The sequence below is a fragment of the Gavia stellata genome, chromosome Z, assembly GCF_030936135.1.
Source record: "Gavia stellata isolate bGavSte3 chromosome Z, bGavSte3.hap2, whole genome shotgun sequence".
Classification (NCBI taxonomy): Eukaryota; Metazoa; Chordata; class Aves; order Gaviiformes; family Gaviidae; genus Gavia; species Gavia stellata.
The window spans coordinates 11,195,115-11,215,996 of record NC_082637.1 but is presented as its reverse complement, the minus strand read 5'-3'; the positions used below and the strand labels follow the sequence as shown (position 1 = coordinate 11,215,996).

At 56.4% G+C, this 20,882-nt stretch overlaps 1 protein-coding gene across 2 annotated transcripts in view; it reads right to left on the bottom strand.

Annotated features, from left to right (window-relative positions):
- Nucleotides 1–1,344: 1,344 nt before the first annotated feature.
- The window catches only part of CNTFR (ciliary neurotrophic factor receptor), a 210,336-nt gene continuing 190,798 nt past the window's right edge, over nt 1,345–20,882 (bottom strand). For both annotated transcript variants that reach the window (XM_059834223.1, XM_059834224.1), the window contains 3 exons: nt 15,422–15,585; nt 3,239–3,419; nt 1,345–1,490 (listed from right to left, as the gene is read on the bottom strand). In XM_059834223.1, coding sequence (XP_059690206.1) covers nt 1,345–1,490; nt 3,239–3,419; nt 15,422–15,585 — 491 coding nt within the window. The remainder of the gene's footprint in view (nt 1,491–3,238; nt 3,420–15,421; nt 15,586–20,882) is intronic.

Here is a 20,882-nt window from a genome sequence, read left to right as displayed (position 1 = left end):
CGAAGGCTCCTGCGGGGTGTTGCGGGGGGGGGGGAACTGGAGGGGCAGCTCTCCCAGGTGCTCGGCAAGGAGCAGGGGGGTTTTATCGGTGTTTCTTTTCCTTGTTTTTCCATTAAAACCCTGTCAGCTCCCTGCTCCCCACCACACTTGTGAAAGCCACCAGTTCTTCCCTCCATCATCCTCTCGGAGGGGACCAAGATGCCCCACCCGTGCACCCCTCTAGCTTCGCCACGTGGTCGAGAGCTTGGGGGAGCGAGTCCGGTCCTTGGGGGACCCCCTTCTGCCGTAGGGGGGTACACAGCTGGGAGCATCATTCCCCTCACCACCACCCCCCCATTTTCATATCCCCTTTTCTCAGTGCACCGTCACGCTCCCTGTCACCCGGGTGGGCAGCGGGGCGGCGGGCACGTCTTTGGCGTGGGGGGGTTAGCTGTATGAGTGGGTCCTTGGCTGCGGTGTGGTACCCGGGCTCGCTTCGCCTTGCTGGAGAAGGGGGTCAGGGATGGGGGGGACAAGTGCGTCTCCTCGCTCCGGGCTGGGAGAGCATTTCACAGCTCCCCAGGGGACGGCGGCAGCTCTGTCTTCCTCCGAAGCGATGGCAAGAAGTGTGATACGTCCTCAACGTGTGCAAAATCGAAGAGATAAGAGACTCAACCCGGGAGGGGGGTGGCGGGGCGCGGGGTGGTGGCGGCGGTGGGTGGTGGGAAGGCGTCTGCGCTGGGCTGCGACGGACGGACAGACAGGGATCTACGAGTGGGGAGGAGAGGGGTCACCAGTCCTGCTCCAGGCTTGGCCATGCCCAGCTACCGAAGGGATGCGCCAAGCAGAACATGGCCTTTTTCCACAGGGAAATTCACCCCTTCCCAGAACCCAGGTGCCCAAACGCATCCCCCACCTCCTCCTTCCAGGGCTGGACCCTGCCCAAGGACATTCAAAAATGCATCTTGGAATTTTTTGATCTCTGACAATTTTGCTTCCATCACTGCGCAAAGGCCTTAGATTTCCATGTGGTTTCTTTGCCTCTTAAAAATCAGCAGTGGGGAAGGAGGAGGTCTGCTGACAGCGAGGCATTGAAGACTGACTTTGCAGGCTTTGCAGAAAACGTTTGAAAAGCCGTTTCCGAGATCTCCACCAGCACACCCAGTTTGGAAAATCAGCCAGATTTAGTGCATTTACAAGAAACTGCAAGAAAACTCCAAATGCTTCGTTCTCAATGCCCTTCACCCACAGCCTGATTGGAGCATCCCCTTCCCAACCATGCTGGAGCCCCTGGGGTCCCCATATCCCTGCCCCCTCCCAGCACCCACACCCCATCTCTCATGCCCCCAGTTTGGGAGATACTCACTAAATAAAGAGGACGCCATAGGCAGCCAAGACCAGTCCAGCTGTCCAACACACTGCCACGGCCCCGCTGCCCACCACAGCCCCCTTGTCGCAGATCTTGGTGGTGGGGGGCGGCATGAAAGAGGAGGTGCTAGCGCTCGTTGTCTCTGCAGGGAGGGAGAGCGGATGGTGAGGGGAGCCCTGGGGTACCCCGGGATGCATCCTGTTGGGGCAGCCCTGCTCCCTCGCCAGTGGGGACATGGCACCGTCCTGTCCCCAAATTGCCCCTCTCACTGCTGTGCCATGCTAGGGCTGAGCTGGGGGCTTGGATGATGAGCCAGGGGATGGTGTGGTCCATGAGACTTTTCCTGCTCTAACACTGAACCTACTGCTTGGAGATGCTTGCACCATCAGGCAGAGCTGGGCATCTCTCCCGGCCCCATCCTGCCCAGCCAGGCTGCTCTGTGCATCAGCTCTGTGGGAATTTTGGCTAAGAGGTCACGGCGACAAGTGCTCAGCAGAGAGCAAACCCCACTCAGGGCATGTCCCAGACATGGCCGTCGCTGTTGGTCTGGCTCACAGGGCTTGTCCTCCTCTGTACGGGACCAGATGGGGTGTCTGTCCCCACGGAGGGCTGCAGGATTGCAGGGAGAGCACGGATGGGCAGTCAGGCTGAAGCAGCTTCGGTCACATCCAGAGGGTCCCAGAGAGCCCCCAGACAAATCTTGGGGGGGGATGCTGGGGGTCACAGGGGGCCTGTCTCAGCATCTTTTCAACTCCACTGAGGTGTCACAGTGAGGCTCAGCCCTGGAGGTGGGGTGTCCCACAACAGCCCTGCATGGCTGCAGCCAGCTGCATGCACAGAAGAGACACGTGTGTCAGGGACACGTGTGTAAGGGACATGCGTGTACCTGCACAGGGAGCAGGCAGGTGCATTTGGAAGTGGTATTTGCATTTAGCATGATGCAGGCGTGTATAGAAGCAAACCCTAAACCCTGCCACCAGCACCGCTGCAAGGTGTGCCTGCACTCCTTGTGGGGGTTTATGTCCCCGGGGATGAGGGTCTGCAAATCCCTGTTGCTGCCTGAACTTCCAGGTGCTCTGCTGGGTGCAGTTTCTGCAAGGTGGGGAATCTCCATGTAGGAGGCACCTCCACCTGCTGGCAGTGGGGCTTGCACCTACCCATGCAGGGAGCATCACCAGGGCCTGCAGACGTTCATGCACAGCTCTGGCAGCGCGTGGCTTGCATGCATGTGCTGGGGTCTGCACGCACAGCTGGGCTAGAGCTTGGGGGGTGGGGGCACTGAGCAGCCCCCCTCCCCAGATGCACATCTGGCCAGCTCACATGACTAGAAGCCTGGTCGCTGCCTGCCTGCCTGCCCACCAGCGCTTCCCCCCACCCCACCGCTGATGCCAGCCAGGGGAACCGGAGCAGGGTCTGCTCCAGCCCTTCTGGGAAATGGAGGGCTGATAACACCCATTTGGACACAGTCCCAGCTCTTTCCTAGAAACAGAGGCTTGTTAACTTCGTGGCTTTTATTTCGAATTGGCATCGCTCCGAGCCATTGTGCAGGCTCGGAGGTGTGGAGGGGGTAGGACTTGAGAGGAAGGGCTGGAGGGGGGCAGCACTCCAAGGAATAATAATAACAACAACAATAAACCCCCAGCTTCATTGTCACACCCCAAGCATCCTGGTGAGGAGGATGCTGGAGCCAGGTGAGCTGAGTCAGCACCCCTTGGGCCACGGTTGCACCCGCTGCCAGGACCATGGGGGGCAAAGTGTAGGGTGAAGGGCTGCAGCCCCCGCCAAGTACTGGGGCTGGGGACCAAACTTGCATGGAGCTGGACAGGGGGCACCCTCAGCCGGGACTCCTGCTGTGGGCAGAGCCTGTTTGTACTGACTGGGGGCTCTCACCTGTGACCTGAGCCTCCGTGGTGAGATGCTTGGGCTCCTCGGTCCAGGGGGTGGCATGCACGGCCACGCTCCAGTCGCTCCACGTGCCGATGTCATTGTCTTTGGCCGCCACCTGGATGATGTACTCCTTGCCGGCATAGGCATCCGTGATGGTGTGTGATGTTCCGTCCGACAGCTCGACCTGAGGGCAGTGGCGGGGAGGGGAGGGCAGTCAGAGGAACCCCCAGCACCGGGAGGTGTAAGACAATCAGCATGTTTAGCTTGGCTAGAGGATGATAATGACACTTTCACAGCACTTTGGGAAGTGCTATGGGGTTTTGGGCAGAGCCGTGAGCCCAGGACAGGGATGCAAGGGCAGAATGCTCCAGCTTGCAGCTAAGCCAAAGGTCTGGCAAGACCCCATCCTGCTTCCAAACTCGTGGTGCCGGAGCGGAGCAGCTTCCTCTAGAGGTCACCAGAAACTAGCAGATGTGCGGGCAGGCTCCGCTCAGACATGTTAGGGCTGCTGGGAGCCAGACATCCAGGGCAGCGGCTGGCATGTGTGCACACGCTTTCTGGGCATCATGGCCAGTGCTGGGATGAGGCTTCCCCCACCAGCACGGCTCTAGCCACCCTGCTCCTGTGCCCGCTGGTATCCCACTGGCTTGGCTTGCAGCCTTCTGGCTGAGCCCTTGGACAAGGATCAAGCTCTGTCCAGCCGTCTTGCCCAGAAAAATTCCCTCTGTCCTGTTGTCACGGCTGCCTGGGTCACCGGAGGTCCCGCCATCATCCTGGGGATGCGGCTGCTGGTGCAACGGTTTAACCCCAGACTGTGTCCACACCTTCTGGGCATCTCTGATCTACTTGGAGCTTGGCTCAAGGACAGGTAGGTGCAGGTGCCTGGTAGAAAAACACCCCCATCGCATGGCCACCAGCAAGCAAACACATGCAGGTGGCAGAGGAGGAGGGCTCAGCACCCAGGTGACTTTCTGGGGATGGAGTCAGGAGTGGCCCAGCACCCAAGTGACTTTCTGGGGATGAAGCCGGGGTTGGCCTCGGGGTCCTGCAGGCATGGAGGGGACCTGGGCAGGAGCATCCCACAGAGGCTGCATGGGAGATCACCCTCCACCCAGACTCTGAAGCTGAGGTCTAACACACTGCCAGCTTCATTCTCCCCCTGCACTGCCTGTGCATGGCATGGGGGAGACAAGGGGCACCCCTTGACCTTCCCCCATGCCCTGGCCAACACAAACCACCTTCTCTCCAGGCACATGTTGATAATAAAGATGCTGGGACGATGAGCGATGGGGTGGGTCTGATGCAGCCCATTTGTGAGCACTGGTGCCTAGCCAGGGACTCGTGCTTGAGCAGAACAAGCAGCACTTTATGGGTAGGGGGAACTTCATGGTGCAACCCGCGTGGGGTCTCCACATCTCCCAAGCCACCTGGAAGAAAGTCAGGCACAGGACCCCACTGCCCCGGGGAGTACCAACAGCTGAGTTTTATTAAGAACTCGGTTCAACAACAGGAACAAGATGGAGCTGAAAACTTCTGCCTGGTTTTTGATCACATCTTAAAGCCCAAAGAGAGAAAAGCTGCACCACTGGGGTGCCCAGGGCCAATGCACCTGCGGGACAAGGCTGCCATGGCACTGTGCCTTTACACACGCAGGGATGGTGTGCATGCCAGGGATGCAAGTGATGCCCTGGCCAGTGGCTGGCATGGTTCATCTCATCACCCTGCTGCTTGCAGGGGTACCTGAAAAGCAGGAACCCACCCTGAGAAAGACCCAGCCCTTTTCCAGTCCCCCAGTACAGCACATACAACACCACAACATAGATTTAATCCCTTTGGCACGCAAACTGCAGCCCCCCTCCCCACCCCGGCTTTTATAGCCTCTCTGGGGGATCCTCTCCAGGGAGGGGGGCACTTCTGCTTTCCTGCTCCAGGTGAGAGACTTCCTTCCCTATTCCCTCTCCCAGGGCCACATCCAGCCTGCCGCCTGGCATAGCAGGGCCCTCGGGCTCTGTGCTCCCAGCTGCTCACACTGCCTGACCTGAGCCTGCAGGAGCCCACATCTGGACCACATCTGGAGGCAGGCCCAGCCGGTCCCCCCCCCAGTCGTCAGGGAGCAAAGGGCCTCCTGCCGCCTGCGAGGCACGAAGCTGCTACCAAACCTCAGCAGGTTTGTGTCCAGGCATGGACACACAGGCATGTGTCCATCATACTGCTGCAGAATTTGGGGCTGGATCGGGGGAGGCAGAGTCCTGTCTCTCCTCATACCTCTGACTCGGGGCTGACACACACAGCGCCAGTGCGATGCAAGCAGGGGATGCTGGCAGGCCTTGTGCCAAGCTGAGATGTGCCTGAGCCTTACACTGCTGTTAGCCAAAACACTGGGACAACTGGTGCCCAAGTCCATCCCTACTTTCCAGGGGACATCTTCCCACCACACCATGGGTCTCACCATTGTTCCAACCCATTGGCATGCCTGCCAAGGGGGTCCAAGTTCAGAGCCTGGCTGGAGAGAGCCTGGCATGGGGCGCAGATGAGCCCAGCAACCTTGGTGGGGCTCTGTGACAGGTCTCCCTGAGTTTCCAGCATGCTGAAGAGGCTGAGAGCCAGCCCTGGGGTCACACTCTCATCCAGGTAATGGGGTGGGGCTTAGAGCAGTCCTGTTTAGCAGCTCACAGGTCCCCAGCAGAGTCTATGCCGGGGGGGGTGGCTCTTCCTATCCTGGGGCTGGGCACAGCCCACCCTGCAGGAAAAGGGTTTTGGCCCATTTCACTTATGGGATAGGTGAAAACTGAAATCCTGTGAGGTCTGGGAAGAAGGGAGGATGGGGAAAAGAAGATGAGGAGGATGCTGGTCCCTCCTGCACAATACGGCTGTGCATCCTCCAGCCCAAGGGGGTCTTGGCTGAGACCCATCCCACCAACCCCACAGATCTCCAGCCCTCCTCAACCTACAACCAAAACCCAAGCTGGATCATGGTTCCTCTAGGGGACAGGCTCTTGGCACCCAGCGCTGCACCTAGCAGGGCTGAGGAGATACCTTCTGCATCCTTTTCTCATAGGGACACTCCTTCATGGCCCAGGCACCAAGGGACGGGTAGGCAGGACAGGAGATGCACTAGGCTGTGGATCACCTGGCCTGTGCAAAGCACCATGCTCGGCAGGGCACCCCCTGCCCCGCAGCCTTGAAGCATGGTGAGGCTGTCCCTGCCACCCAGACCCTGGGATTCATGCTGTTCCCTGCCTCTGACACCAGCTCCGGTTGCTGCTCACATGCATGCTGCTTGCAGGCGCAGCAGGACGGGATGCACATGCAGCACCGTGCATGCCACAGCGGGGACCCTCCCGGATGGGATCAGAGCTGTTTGGTGGCACCCACCTATTTGGACAGCAATGCCAAGGTGATCAAGCTCAATTAATTCCTAATGACAATTAACGAAACCTCGCTGTGTGAGCTGCCAGCCCTCTGCAAGCCTGTTTCTGCCAGCTCAGTCTGTGCTGGGCTGGGGGTGCCTTGGAAGCAGGGAATGAGCACAGGGCTTGGAAAGATGCTGGAGTGGGGTTATCCAGCTGGTGTGTGGGTCCCTCTAGGTCTTTCATCAGCCTCTGAGCCCTCCTGGCTGCTAGCCGAGTCCCGCAGCAAGGAGGCTGTGGGCTGGCCAGTCCCACTGAGGTCCTGCTGGCCTGGCCAGGCTGCTGATCCATATGGAGCGTTTTCTCCAGCCCAAAGAGCCCTCCCGGCTGAGTGCTTCCCCTTGGGAGCAATTCCTGCCTCTCCCCAGCCACAGCCAGCCTGCAGCTGAGTGTTTGCAGATTGGGCATCAAAGGCACAATGGGGTCAAGGCTGTGCCTTGCCTTGGCGGGGAATGTTCTCCCAGGACCAAGACTGGAGGACCTGGAGGACCTTCCCTGTAGGACCTGGGGGGATGCTGCCCTAAGCCCCTCTTTAGACAGCAGACAAAAAGAGAAGGCACAGATGACAGCATCCATATTTCCTCACACATACAATGTCTGCAAGCAGCAGACTGAGCTGGGCAGCTGAGGGAGACATCCCACATTTGCCACGGTGGGTGAGAAAGTCCCGGGGCAGGTGCCCATGGCTCAGCACAGAATTGCAGCAGCAGAAAGTACACAGGGTTCGGGTCCAACTGGACACAGACAGGGAGAGCTGGGAGGGAGGACACTGGGGAGGTCGTGGGGGGATGGATGGACACACAGCATCAAAGAGAGAGGGAGAAATTCCTTAATCCGCGTCTCCGCCACACAGAGACAAAAGTTGGAGAAAGGCTGCGCATGGTAATTTTTTTGGCTGGGGGGGGGTCTGCATGTTGCTGCCTGCCTTTGTGCACCTGCCAAAAGTCACTCTGTCTGGCTGTGAAGCGCTGCCCAGATTAATGAGGGATCAGTAACCAGTGCAATGCAGAGCTATTAGCATTGCAAAAAAAAAAAAAAAAAAGGGAGAGAGAAATGAAAAAAAGCACTTGAGCCCAGTAATTCAGTCAACAGCTTGCTGAGGACAGCGTGGGTTGGGATCCCGTTCCCTGTCCTGGCCACACACCCTCATCATCCTGCTTGGGAAGACAAAGGGGCTGCTGAGGGATGGCCAGTGCCCAGCCACAGCCCTGGGCAGCGCGGAGCACCAGGGATAAGCTCAGGCACCAGTGCTGCACGGATGGGACAGGGACAGACACCCAGGGCAGGCGGAGGGGAGGATTTCCCAGCACGTGGCTTTCCCCCTGCCCATGCTGGTCCCTTAATCTGCCTGCACACGTGCTGAGGGGCTGGGGACATCCACACCACCCATCCATGCCATGCACCCCAACCAGGGACATCCATGTGCACCCACATCCCGGTCCCTGCCCTCAGACTGGCAGCACTGCCTTGCAGTGCTCGGCACAGCAGGAGTTAAGGAAGCCATTCCCCCCCACCCTGGTCTCCTCCCTGATCCAGCTGCCCCCAGCCCACCTTGCCAGGGTGTCCCAGCAGTAAAAAGGTCACTGTGCTCTCTTCCCACCCGGGTTCTGCTCCTGGTCCAGCTCGACCAGGTAGCAATTACTTGCAAACCGGGTGATGCACAGGAGGTCTGAAGCCCAGATGGCCTTTGGAAGGCGATGGGGGGGGAGGAAAATCCCAACCCTCCCTGCCCCAGCAGCTGGGCTGGGGGCTGGTATGTGTTGGAAGGAGGTGTAGAAGAGGGGATCAGATCATCCCACATGAAAACGTGTTTGCCGGCTCCCCTGTGGCGGCAGTGGCTCTGCTTTCCATTCCTTGACACCTCCCGCTCCCCAGCGCGGCTCCCAGTGTGGGGAGGGGGTGCTCCGCTGCCGGAAAGCTGGCAACGCAGGGATGGGGGGCTGGCACCCCTCAGTCCCACGGCAGGGATGCACCACCTCTGTGCAGGCCAGGACAGAGACCACAAGCCTATCCCAGGTGTTGTATCAAGCCTGGATGAGCCTGCCTTCCCCAAAATAAAAGGAGCACCCTGGCTATTGTAGGGTGAAGCCGATCTGCTCGCACAGCCTGTGCCACCCACAATGAGTCGGGGAATGCAGAAGGAAACCCCTCCGAAGAGCACAGCCAGAGTCTGTCATGCATCTTGTGTCCTCGCAGCCTCCTCCACATCTGGATGCTCCCCCAGTTATCCTGGATAATGGGGGGAATGGGAACTGGGAGGGGGACAGGGCACCCCGGTGGGCTTGATTTCACAGCCTCTTTTCCCCACAACAAGTGGCCTGATCCTGGCTGCAATGAGTTTTGCAGGGATTCATGCTACACAAGTAGCTGCTGTTTCAGGTGCCTTCAGTCCCTGTGATTTCAGGGGGATCCTGGCAGGCTCCCACCACCTGCCCCGAGGGAATAGGCTAAACCAAAAGCAGGAGTAACCGCCAAGCAAGCCACCCTGCCTCTGGGAAGTGCAGGAGAGTTGCTGCAAACCCGCTACCCGGCCACTGCAGACGGCGAAAAGATGTCGCCAAGTGGAAATGAAATGTTTTGCTTTTCCCTTTCAAAGCCACGTCTGGAGAGCAAATAGGTCTGACATTCATTACTAACAAACGAGCCCCCAAACACCTCCTCCTTCCGCAGCACTGCCAGAATCAGTTGGGCTAACCCCAGACAAAACTTTCTGCCTAGACTCTGGAATAACTAAAAGGTTGGGAAAAGTGAATGACTCCCTTATTCTCTGCCAGCTGGGCAGTGCAGGAGCCCAGCCGGGTCTGAGCTGCAGTCCCTGCTGTCACCCCCGCCAAAAAGGCTGCTGTGCCGCTGCTGCACATAGCTCAGCCCTGCTGCTGGTCTGGGAGGACGAGTTATCACAGGGCTCCTCTGCAGCCTGGGTTGTGTCACACCAGATGCAGCTGAACGGCTCCCTTCTGGCTTAAAATAAAGAGCGTCTTTGAAAGCGGAGCTGCAAGCTTGTTAATAACGTGACTCTTTCTCCAGATGCGCTGTCCCCTCCTGCCAAGTGACAACTGGCAGAGCTCGCTTTCGCTTGTGGCTGCGGGGAGGATGGGATCGAGGATGCTCAGGGTGCTCAGCACCAGCTCTAACCCTGCCCGGCACTGGCATCCGCTGCCCGCAGATGCATTTACCACGGTGATGCAACGGGCTGGGTGTGAAAGCAGATGGGTGCAGTTTGTGCGTGGGCACCGCAGGGCACGGGCACCTGCCTGGCATGGTCTGCAAGTGGGCAGGGAAAGGTAAGCTTGCTGGCACCATCCTGCCTGCCTGCAGCTGTGCGAGCATGCAGGTGAGCACAGGCACACGGGTGTGTGCGTGAGTGCTCTGCTGCTCAGTGGCATCTTTACGTCTGCCTTTGGAGGCCTGATCCTGCCGGGTCCTCAGTAGTTTTAGGTCACTAGCAGTTCCCAAGGGGGCTGAGAACACCTAGACAATGCCAGCCAAGGGTCCCGAGCCCGGCTCCATCCCTGGAACTGGGGGATGATGGAAAAGGTGACTTCTGAGCATTGCCAACCTCCATCTTCCTCCCAGCCACCCTCTGCTCCAGCCCTGCCTGTCCCATGCTGAGCTGCAAGTGACACTATTTCAGCCTCAACATTTTGATCCCACCTATTAATTCCTTTTTTTTTTCCCCTTCTTTTTTAATCACTGACTTTGCAGAGGGGAGGGGAAGGGAGAGAAGTGCCGCAATAAAAACTACCAGGCGTGAAGCTGTAACCTAGCTCACTCAGGGTGACCTCCCTGACAAGGTTGCCTCGCAAAAAGGGGGAGCGCAGGCAAAGCAGCAGAGGCACGGGAGGATGCAAATGGACGCGAAGAAGTGCGCCCGCTGCAAAGTGACATTGCTGCCATGCCAGTGGGGACGCAGATGCAGCGGTCGGTTGCACTAATTGCCTTCCCCAGCTCCATCCCTCCCCCTTGCCCATCGCAGGCAGGATACACATTAGCACATGATTTCAGGTTATTTCAGGCTGCCCCAAGGCGGGAATTTCCAGAGACAGACTGTGAGATTCACCTATTTGACCAAAAAATGTTGCTTTGCTTTGGCAGACAAGCCTGAACCCACCCTGGGAGCCATCCCTGACACGAGTGACGGTGGGCATCCCAGAGGACCATGCCCTCCTCACACCAATGAACCCAACCACTAAATAGTTGGCAATACCTACAAATTGCCCATTCCTGTCCCCAAATCCCCATCGTTTGCCCGGATCAGAGCTGTTCAGCAGCAGAGCCGGCACAGGTGCCTGCATCAGGGGCTCTGTGGCCCCAGGTCCTAAAATCCCAGGATGGTGTGAGCACCTCTGCTTGCTTTTCCAAAGAAGGACGTTTCCAGCCATTGCAAATGTTCACGGACGTGGCTCTAATGCTTCCAAAACAGAAGAGGAAGGAGAGAACCCAACCACATTATTAGCTTTAAATATCTCATGACCTTTTACTGCAAATCTCAAGATCTGAGGCGCAGCCTGCCTCACGGTTCGTTAACATTTCATGTTGTCAGCGCGGCCGATGGGTTCAATTAGACTTCACGACGGCATCTGCAAATTGCTGGCAACCCACTGGAGGAAATCCTCCCTCGGCCTGGCCGCCAGCTCTGATGCTGCTTAAGAAATACCTTCTGAGCCTTGCCACGTTCCTGGGATGTGCACTGAGCTGGTCAGTGCTCAGCGCATGAGATCTCCCCCCCAAAAACTGGGAAAACGGGAGATCCTGCTCCGGCAAATGCTATGGGGTGGAAGCAAATTGGGTACAAAACCTTCCCTGGGCTCTCTAAAGATGCTCGGGACGGTGCCTGGCCACGCGCCTGCATCTAAGGGTAAGCAGGCAGACATGCTTGCAGGGAGATCGCATGTGTGAGCGTGGCAATCGCTGCTGTTGCGAGTTAACTGAAGGAGCCTGTAAAACCAGAAACAGGCTATTAGCAATCCATTAGGAAAGGGTATCCAGTTCCAGCCTAGGTAAGCCATTAGAGGAACATCTGAGAGCATTAGGAGAGCTCGCTTGGGGCCAGGATGGGGCTATAAAACAGAAAAGGAAACCACGCTAATCTGGCTTGAATTACAAACTTAAAAGCAGGAGAAAAATAAAGGATACCCTAAACATTTAATGTTTTATATTTAGGAGACAGAAGGGAAGATTCTGCCAAAAGGAGAGAATAAAAAACCTGTTTAGGTTACAAATATCCCATCGCTCTTCTGGCAGCAGAGAAACCACCAGCCCCTCTTCCAGAAAGGGAGGAGCGTGACTTTAAAGTTGCTTGAGCTTCAGAGCGAGCCCAGTGCTGGTGGTGCGAAATGGAGTTGGTGGCCGTCAGATGTGACAAGATGTGACACAGCTGCCCCCTGAACAGCCGGGAAATGCCTGTGCCCAGGTTCGAGGGAACTGCTGTGAGGCGGCATGATGGTGCAAGGAGCATCTGGCACACTCCCCGCCGCATGCTCGTGTGAAAACTCATCATCATCATCTCTCCACGATAATAATTCCCAGAGCACATCATCATAATTCCCACAGCAAACTGCAACACGAGAACTCCTAAGTGGCCTGAGCGGAAAGGCACTGTTGAGCAGAGGAAAGGGAGTGCAAATGGCATGCTGGGGCTCAAACCTGCCTTGGCAAAGCGATGGGAAGGGGATGAGGGTGTCCACCCGGTTCTGGGTCAGTCCCAGATATTGCTTGATGGGGGGGGATGCTTGGGCCAAGCATTGCCCGGCTCTCTTTAGGGGGGAAACCACCTTTATGGCTAGTTCACGCAGCAGCGGTCTCGATAAGATCCACCGCTCCCGCCACGGAGCATCTTCTGGTGCCAAGCCCTGGCATTATTAAAATCCTGAAAGGAAGAGCCTGGGAGAAAGCAGACGCTGATTGAATCAGGCCCTACGGTATTCGACAGCTCGACATCCATCTGATTCTATTAGTGCTCATTCGGTCCTGCCTGCCGAGGTGCTGTGCGTAAATCAGACCCTGCAAAGATAACGGGAGGCAGAGGAGAGAAAAGGGAGCTGCTTCTTCTGCCAAGAAACGCCACGTGTGAGTGGGGCCTGAATGGATATTCCTGGCTGTGGGCAGTCTCCGGTGCTCCCTTGTGCGTTTGCTCCTGCAGGGATGCTGGGCTTCCCCTGGGACTGCCAAGGGGGTAGCAGGAGATGCTTAAAACCCACAGCTGGTGCATGGGTGGGTTGTCATGAGGAGGCAGGGACGGGACTCAGCGTGGGGACCTTGGGCACACAGCGATGTGCCAGAGCATGAGGTTACCCAGCTCCTGCTGGCTACTGGTGGAGACTTCTCCTCTCCCTGCCAGGCTCCCAGGCTGCCCCACTGACAACAAGCAGGTTGCGTGCAATGGCTTTTTCGTGCTGGCAGCCGGTGGGGACAGCAAGAGGCAAGACGGGGTGTAGTTTCTGGCAGGAGACCTTCACCTCCGCAAGAATTAAGACACACCCATGTAGGCATGGCATGTGTGACCACCGCATCCTTTCTCAGGGCACTTGTCCCTTCAAAGAGAGACCCAACATCACCACCGTAGGACGAGCTGGATGGCTAAGCTAGGCTTGTCCCTACCAAACCATGTCCCTCCCTCTCCTGGCTGGATTTGGGGGAACGGGGACACCCCCCAAGATGCCAAAAAGCAATAGGTCAAGCAAAGCAGAGCTCAGTGTGGCTTGGGCATGGCTCCAGCATGCCGGCATCAGTGGGGTTCACTTTTGGGTGCAAACCCCTGCATTTGCAGGATGCCCGGCTGGGCTCAGCAGGCTGAGCATGCCAAGGGGGTCTGGGGTCGGAGCACCTCCAGCTGCTGCAGTGCTGCCATCCCCTGATGTTTGGGCTCTGATTGAATTAGGCTTCGCAAATAATTCATCTGATGAATAGTGGCAGTTTTCCTCAAATCATCCACAAATCAGATTTTTCATTATCCAGCCGCAGGGCAGAGAGTCAGAAAACAAGGCTGGTACCTCACTTGCTGAATGCTTGCACTTGCTCACTAAGCAAATTATTCCCCAAACACACTTCTCCATCAGCCAGTGATGGGGGACATGTCTCTTTCAAGGGGATACTGATTAAAAGCGGTACCCAGGACTGCTTGCCCTCCTGGGGTGCTGGGAGATGAGCCCTTCCCAGCCTTCCTTGCACCCACCATGAAGGCTGGTACCTTGCGCTCTCTCCGCAGCTCAAGAGTATCTTTAAATAGGAGAAGTCAAGTTTTTACTGCCCTAGAACTGCCTTTTCCAGCCAGGGTAGCCCTGCCACCGGTGTTGCCAACACCTCCACGTATTTCCCACCATTGCTACCTGCCTGAGAGCACTGATGGAGAGGCCACTCCATGCCCTTGGAGGTGTGCGGCAAGCGGACTGGCATGGCTTGACCCCGCGAATATGATACCTAATGCCCAGTAATGGAGGGACCGGCAACCCTGAGGCTGTCGAGGTGGGAGGCAGCTCACTGGCTCTCCCACCATTTTTGGGTGCAACCCCTGCATTTGCAGGGTGCTTGGCTGGATCAAGTTATGGCACAGTAAAAACATCAGCTTTTTCCACAACAGTTTCACACCTTGAAAAGACTGACCTTGTGTTTGGTTTTCCCTGTGAATTCTTCCCCTTTTTTCACAGCTTCTACAATTCGAGCATCTCCCCCCCAAGTGAAAAAAAATATCCACAGCAAACTAATACCCAAACTCCACCTCTGCTTTCTTCACCCTAAGGATGTTCTGCGGATGCTCTCCTGCTCCTAGGAAGGAAGCGAAGGGCAAAGAGACAAGCAGGAAAACCCTCTCCCAACACTCCTCTGATTTTCAAAACCATTGGCAAAGGCTTCAATCTGAAACACGACCCGCATCACTGCCTTGTCAAAGAACCCAACCAACGCAAAAAGAACAAGTCGCCAAGACACTGACATCTTGCAGAGACACGAGCAAAGCCTCCCATCCCCTCTCTCAGCTGTTTCTCTCTCCAGGAAGAGCTGGCCGGCAGAAAACCCCGCTTGGCTCCATGAGGCAGGTGAGCTCCCCGGGGACCAGGTGCTGCCTCTTATTTGTCTTTTTTTGCGGGGCAAAACACTTTATCACGCAAAGCACCTAACTGGCTTTCGACTGGCCCAGATCGGCACAGGGGGGATGCTGGATGAGCCATGCCAGCATAGCAGCACCTCTCCACGAGCGGCAGATTGCTTTCCTTCACAAACTGAGCACACAAGCAGCATGCAGAGGAAAAAAAAAAAAGTCCATTTGTTATCTTCCTGCAGCTAACAAATGAAATCTGTCCTCCAGGCTGCCAAGGATTTCACTGACTATTTTTTTTTTGAAGAAACAAGAAATAAAAGTAAGAAATACGATAACATCGCGGCAATCACTCCGTGACTATGCTCTGAGTTACGGCGAGCGGTATTTTATCTTCAGTTCAAAATCTAAATGTGGCAGAGGCGCATTTAAATGTGGTGACATTTATACTTTAAATGCCTTTTACATCTCGTTGGCAGGTTTTATATAGAACATATGTATGGAAAGTAGATAGGGGCCGTGGATGAAAATGCAGAGTGGTGAGAGCCTGCAGAGCCATTTGTAGGCAGAATGTGAGTTAAAAGAAAGATGGAGGGGAAGAAAGAAGGGAGGAGAGACTGAGAAGGAGAGGAAAAGGTTCTGGGTTGCCTGGGCAGTAAATAGACTTCTTGTTTGGTCCCTGACTACTTGTTCCCAGTCATCAGCTGCCCCCAGCCCCTCCCATCCCAGCTCAGCATCGCTTACGTGTTGCCACTGGTCCAGGATGAGGGGCCGATACCGCAGGAAGAACTTGAGCGGGAAAGACTCGGGGTCGGGCCAGGACGAGGGGTTTTGCCATGACACCTCCAGCCTTCGAGGGTTATTGGGCACGGGTTTGGCCACCACGCTCTCTGGAGGGTCTGGCTTTACTGGAAGAGAAAATGGTGGCTGGTAAAGCTTTGAACATGGCATCCTTCCTCACACCCCTCGGCACAGCTGGCTGAGCTCTCCGCTGTGTGCTTTCCAAGGGGAGCAACCAACACACAGAACATCCTTCTCCCAAACTAATTAGATGCAAATCACCTTTTCTTGTCCAGGTCAGTGGTACGGCTGTCTTGGCTCAAAATAACCACCATCAAGGAGGTGCCAGTGCTGGAGACAGACGGGAACAAGGTGGCCAGGGCAGAGAGCACCACTCCTCCCCAGGGCTACTTGGGTCCAGGCGAGGAGCCCACCAAGCCCAAATCCTGCACTTCCCTTGCACCTCCTGATTTCTGGGAGTCTGACCCACATTGAAACCCGCTTACCTTGCAGTAACGTGGCAGAGTTTGGCCCTTGGGTTTAGGGCTGGGGTTTTGGGGATTCAAAGCGTTGGCACATATTTGCCAAGGGCGAAGGATTGCCGTGGTCATCTTCCACCCCAGGTATCTCTCCCTCAGCCCTGCCCTGCTCTGCTTTTGGGATACGGGGATATTTTCTTGCTACCTGACAAGTATTTCAAGTGAATATTAATTGGCTGTGAGCTATGCAACGTGCTTTGAAGTTGCAGCTACTTTTAGAGTACTAGGAGCAAATCACAGACAGGCTGTGATGGACAGCCCTGCCTGCTGCGGAGTGACCCTTGCTCTTCACCAAGGGTTTGCTCAACTCCTGGCAGCTCAAACTCCCAATTTGTAATAGCAAAGCTACAAAAAGACCAAGATTTGGGTACACCCACGCTTCTCCTTTTCTCATGGCCAGGAAGGAGCTGGGCACAGGGAGCTGGGCAGACAGCTGTGCACTCTAAGAATAGCAATGCACATGAGTCCTCATGTCCCAGGAGGGCTCTTAACCCCCTCCAGAGTCCACACGCAGGCCAATGGATCCCTCCTGGCCTGAAAATCTCTAGATTGAGTAATGGTCCCCTGACTCTGACCTCCTTGACCAGCAGCTTGTGAAGGTGCCAGCATCAAACTCCACTCCCAAGCATGGAGGAGGGATGCTGGGGTCGTGGGGAGCCCCTCTCTGCCTGGAAGAGTTCCTGCCCTGCACTCACTTCTCCATGCTGACCCCAGGGGTTCACCTGCTGCAGGTGGCAGGTGACATCTATGCAGGGACTTCACCTCCCCTGTGAGAGGAAGGAGGTGGTGGTGGCGAGGGGGCTGCTCCCTCGCTAGCCTGCCTGCCTGCTGCCTGCAGCCCTGCCCTATTGCATGAAGAGCATCTCTCTCTCTGCTTGAAGCAGGATGGGACCAGGTACTGATGTGGGGCCAGCCTGCTGCAAGTGGAGTCGTGTGCGTGCTGTTTGCTGCCACCTCTGCTCCAGGATGGTGGTGGCATTGCAGCAACTGTCCCCAGGAAGTCACCCTCCCTGAACCACCACCGCTTGCTCCTCTTAGGAGAAACCAGCCTGTGATTCTTTCAAACCGGCTTTCTTGGCCGCAGGTGAGGCCGAGACGGACTGCTGAAATGAAGCCACAGCCCAACCACCTTGGTAGGACCCAGAATTGGCTCTGTCCCCTCGAGATGTAGCCCACCACCACCTCCCTCTCCCCAGCCCTCCCGCTCAGCGCCCTGGCACACACCCTGCTGCAGTCCTCCTTCACCATCATCTTCACCACCACCCTGACAGCCTCTTCTGCCTCCCATTGCCTTCCATCTGCTGCGGTGGGTGCAAGGAGGGCTGGACAGCTTTCTCCATCACCGCTGCACCCAGCGCTCAGAGGATGCTCCCAGAGGCTTGGTGAGCGGCTGGTGATCAAGCACCCATGGGCCTGCCCACGGGTGCCTAGTGCCACCTCCAGGCTCCCATTGACCCCTCTCTGTGGCAGACAGGACCCAGTTTTCCATTTACAGCTTTATCCTCGGCAGGAGGGATGAATTGCTGGGGCTGCGCCGCGCTGAGCTACTCCAGATGGCTGTGCAATTCCTCTGCTCACTTTGAATCCTCGGGCTCGAGCTGGACATCAGCTTCCATCAACAGGGACTTGGAGTCCAAACGCATACGGAAAAGTATAAATCCAGCACTGGCTTGGCGAGCTCAGTTTGCAAAACAAAAGTCTGTTTGGCTGAACGAATGCAGATGACTGCAAACTGCATCTCTACAGCGAGGAAGTGGGAAGGAAAGCATCGGGCTGAAGATGGACGTGATGGGATACTCCCTGGTGTAATGCAAGGAGCCTGGCCCTGCTTTTTGGTGTGCCAGCCTGGAGCCACGGCATAGGGATGCTTAAATGGATTTGTGCCAGGCAGGGCACAGGTACTTGGGGGGCAGTGAGAGATGCCACTGCGGTGGGTTGAAGGAAAGCGAAAAAAAAGGTGCCCTGATGCTGAGTGGGAGTTGCCTGCCTGTTTTGCAGGGATGTGACCCCCAGCCCTGCTCCTGTGTGTTGAAGACTGTCCCTGGGGTGCAGGGGAGGGCTGCCCTGGCTCTGAGCAAGCACGGCAGAGCCCAGCCACCCAAGGGGCTGCGCTCCCGGCGGCAGCGAGCCTTCAAACGGTGCTGTGGGTTAACGGGAAAACCAGCAGTCCCTGCTACCTCCCCATGTGTCCCCCGATCTGTGGGACTCCTGCCCAGGCTAGAAACCGCAGCAGTGCCAGCCCCTCCAAAAGCACAAAGCCAAAGCTGTTCTTGCCATGTCTCTCCAAGGCAGCAGGGATGCAAGAGCCAGGAGAAGGGACTGCACACCCGGCAGCCGATCCAGTGAGGACAGACCTACATCTCTTAGGACAGACCTCATTACACTGTGCTCATCGGGGCTGGTCCTGCAGGGTCCGGTTGAGGAGCAAGGGGAGATGGCTGTGTCCAGCTCTCCAATTTCTACGTGACCTTGAAGGAGCCTGTTATCGTCTGCAGCCTCCTGGGTCCCTGCTCCGCACACGGGGATGAGTGCTCCTCCTTCCCCAGCCTTTGTCTGCCTCCATTTAGCCCGCACATGGCGAGGCAGGGGCTGTCTGGCTGTACATCAGCCAGCATAATAAAGCCCTGTCCTCAGCGAGGGCCTGCAGGCAGTAACATAATAAAAGCAATAATAGTAATAATAATAATGGACGATGGGCATTAGGCTGAGTACTGGTTAAGCAGTTACAAAACCAGATGTAATATTATCCCGCAGAGCTGAGGGAGCATCATCAGACATTCCTGGGAAGGGGACTTGGCCAGGATGCAGCTCACAGCTCTTCCCGCTTGGTTTGCTGCATCCAAGTGAGGGCTCGGCGTGCAAGAAGAGCTGTGGAGAGCGGCTTTTCACAAAGGCTCTGCACGCTCACGCTTAACTGTGAGTCTTTAGCTATCCATCACCCCCGGCTGCTGTTAGCCACATCTCGAAATGAAGCCTGCAGTTCAGAAAGGCAGCTGAGACCCCGCAGCACGGAGGGGCCCGTCGCCCATCCCGTCTCTCCAACGAGCGTTAAAATGGATCCCCTGTGGCCGTTAAATATCCCCTGGCATTTTCCACGAGCGGAGGGATATTAAACTCCATGTCTTAGCCAAATGTCAGTCTAGGTAATTTAATTCTGCCTCCCTAAGTAGTATGAATTGAACTGACCTTCTGCCTAGGCAACTGTATACCTGTGTTCAGAGACTCTGAATTTTGTACAGACACAGGCACGTTTGTCCTCACGCAGCCCCTCTGAGACGGTCTGCATCTTAATCACCCCAGAGCCAGAGATGGGAGGATCAGACAATTTTCCCAAGGTCACACAAGGGATGGGTGGCAAATTTAGGGAATGCACCCATGCCTGCAAGGCCCCGTCCAAGGCTGCCTTCCTCCTTTTAATGCTGTGCGTCTTCTCCTGCTAATTTGTCCCAGGCTGACACGAGGAGAAAGGTGCTGAGGTGGGATGCCGGTGTTGCTGTGTGGCAGCGATGTCCCTGCTTTCCTGGGGGATGCACGTACCGGCTACCTGGTTCTTGGGCTGAAACACAAGGGAGGAAGGTGGGGTTGTGTCCTGGAAGGCCATAAATGTCCCCACTCTGTCACAGTCATCACGAGGAAGGAGCACAGCTCCTGACACACCACCTCATTCCTCCCTGGCACCTTTCTCTGCCTCCAAGCCCTCTCCTCTCCAGCTTCTCCAGCCCTTTTTCCACATCCTCCTGCCTTGCACTGGAGCCCTGATGTCTGCAGGGCTTTGCAGAGCCTTGCCCTCCCCATTTATTAATACTGATACCTTTGCAGAAGACGTAATTATGAAAACAATTTCCAGGAGTGAGACAGGAGGAAGGCAGCCCGGATCTCCTACCGATGAGAGATGGGGGCCAGAGGGCTGGAAAACCTCTCCCAGTCATCATTGAAAATGGAAATGCAGAGCGAGCCCTCGCAGCTGGCTGCTAATAACCAGCACGGCACAACCGCCAGCGAGGCATCAGCTCGGACAGCAAAAGAAAGTACCAGTCATTTTCCACTCAATTAGAGCCCATCTTCCGAGCGGCTGGGGAAGGGATTTTCTGCTGGGGGCTCTAGGGAAGGGGGAAGGAGAGAGGAAGCAAAACCAAAGGAGGTCACTCCTTCCCGGGGGGCTTTTTGTGTTTGCCCAGGCTGGGTGGGTGGTCTGACTCAGCAGCGGGTCTGCTCTCGGCTCAGCCGGCACCGGGAGGGAGAGCTGCTGGCCCTGCGCTGCTCTCGCATTGGCTCCAGGCTTCTCCGTCCACAGCAGGGCATGAGATCAGGGCTTCACGTCTGGGGTTTCTTTCACCTCCATGCAGAAGGTGTGACGGTTTTCTCTAGGCTAAGCGGAAAACACGAGGCAGGCTCTGACATCCCCAGCCCTGGGGTTTTAGAGGAAGCATCATGCAATCCTTGGTTGACTCCATTTTAGCAGGTTGCGTTCACATGTCACAATGCTCCCACGCAGCATTTTTCTAACGAGCTGATGCAATGGCTTTGTCCTGAGCCATATATCCACCTATCAGAACGAAACCCAGCACAACTTCCAAGATGAGATCTCAGCCCAGCTGATGCTGGTAGAGATCCCCAGGGAACCTACTGGGTGCTAGATCCATACTGCCAGCACCCACCATGCTGGGACACAGCCTCGGGTTTGCAGCCGCAGAGAAGAGAACCAGAAGAGACACTGAAATGCAGAAGCTTCTGCAAGGAGACCAGGCAACCTGGGGCAAAATTGCCCGGCAAAATACAATAACGCAGTGGACTTGTTTTAATTGGGAACACCGGGACGGCACAAGGAGAAGCTCCGTTCAGGGTAGGTGGCTGTTTATCGGCAGCAGCTGAGTTCATCCTGTAAC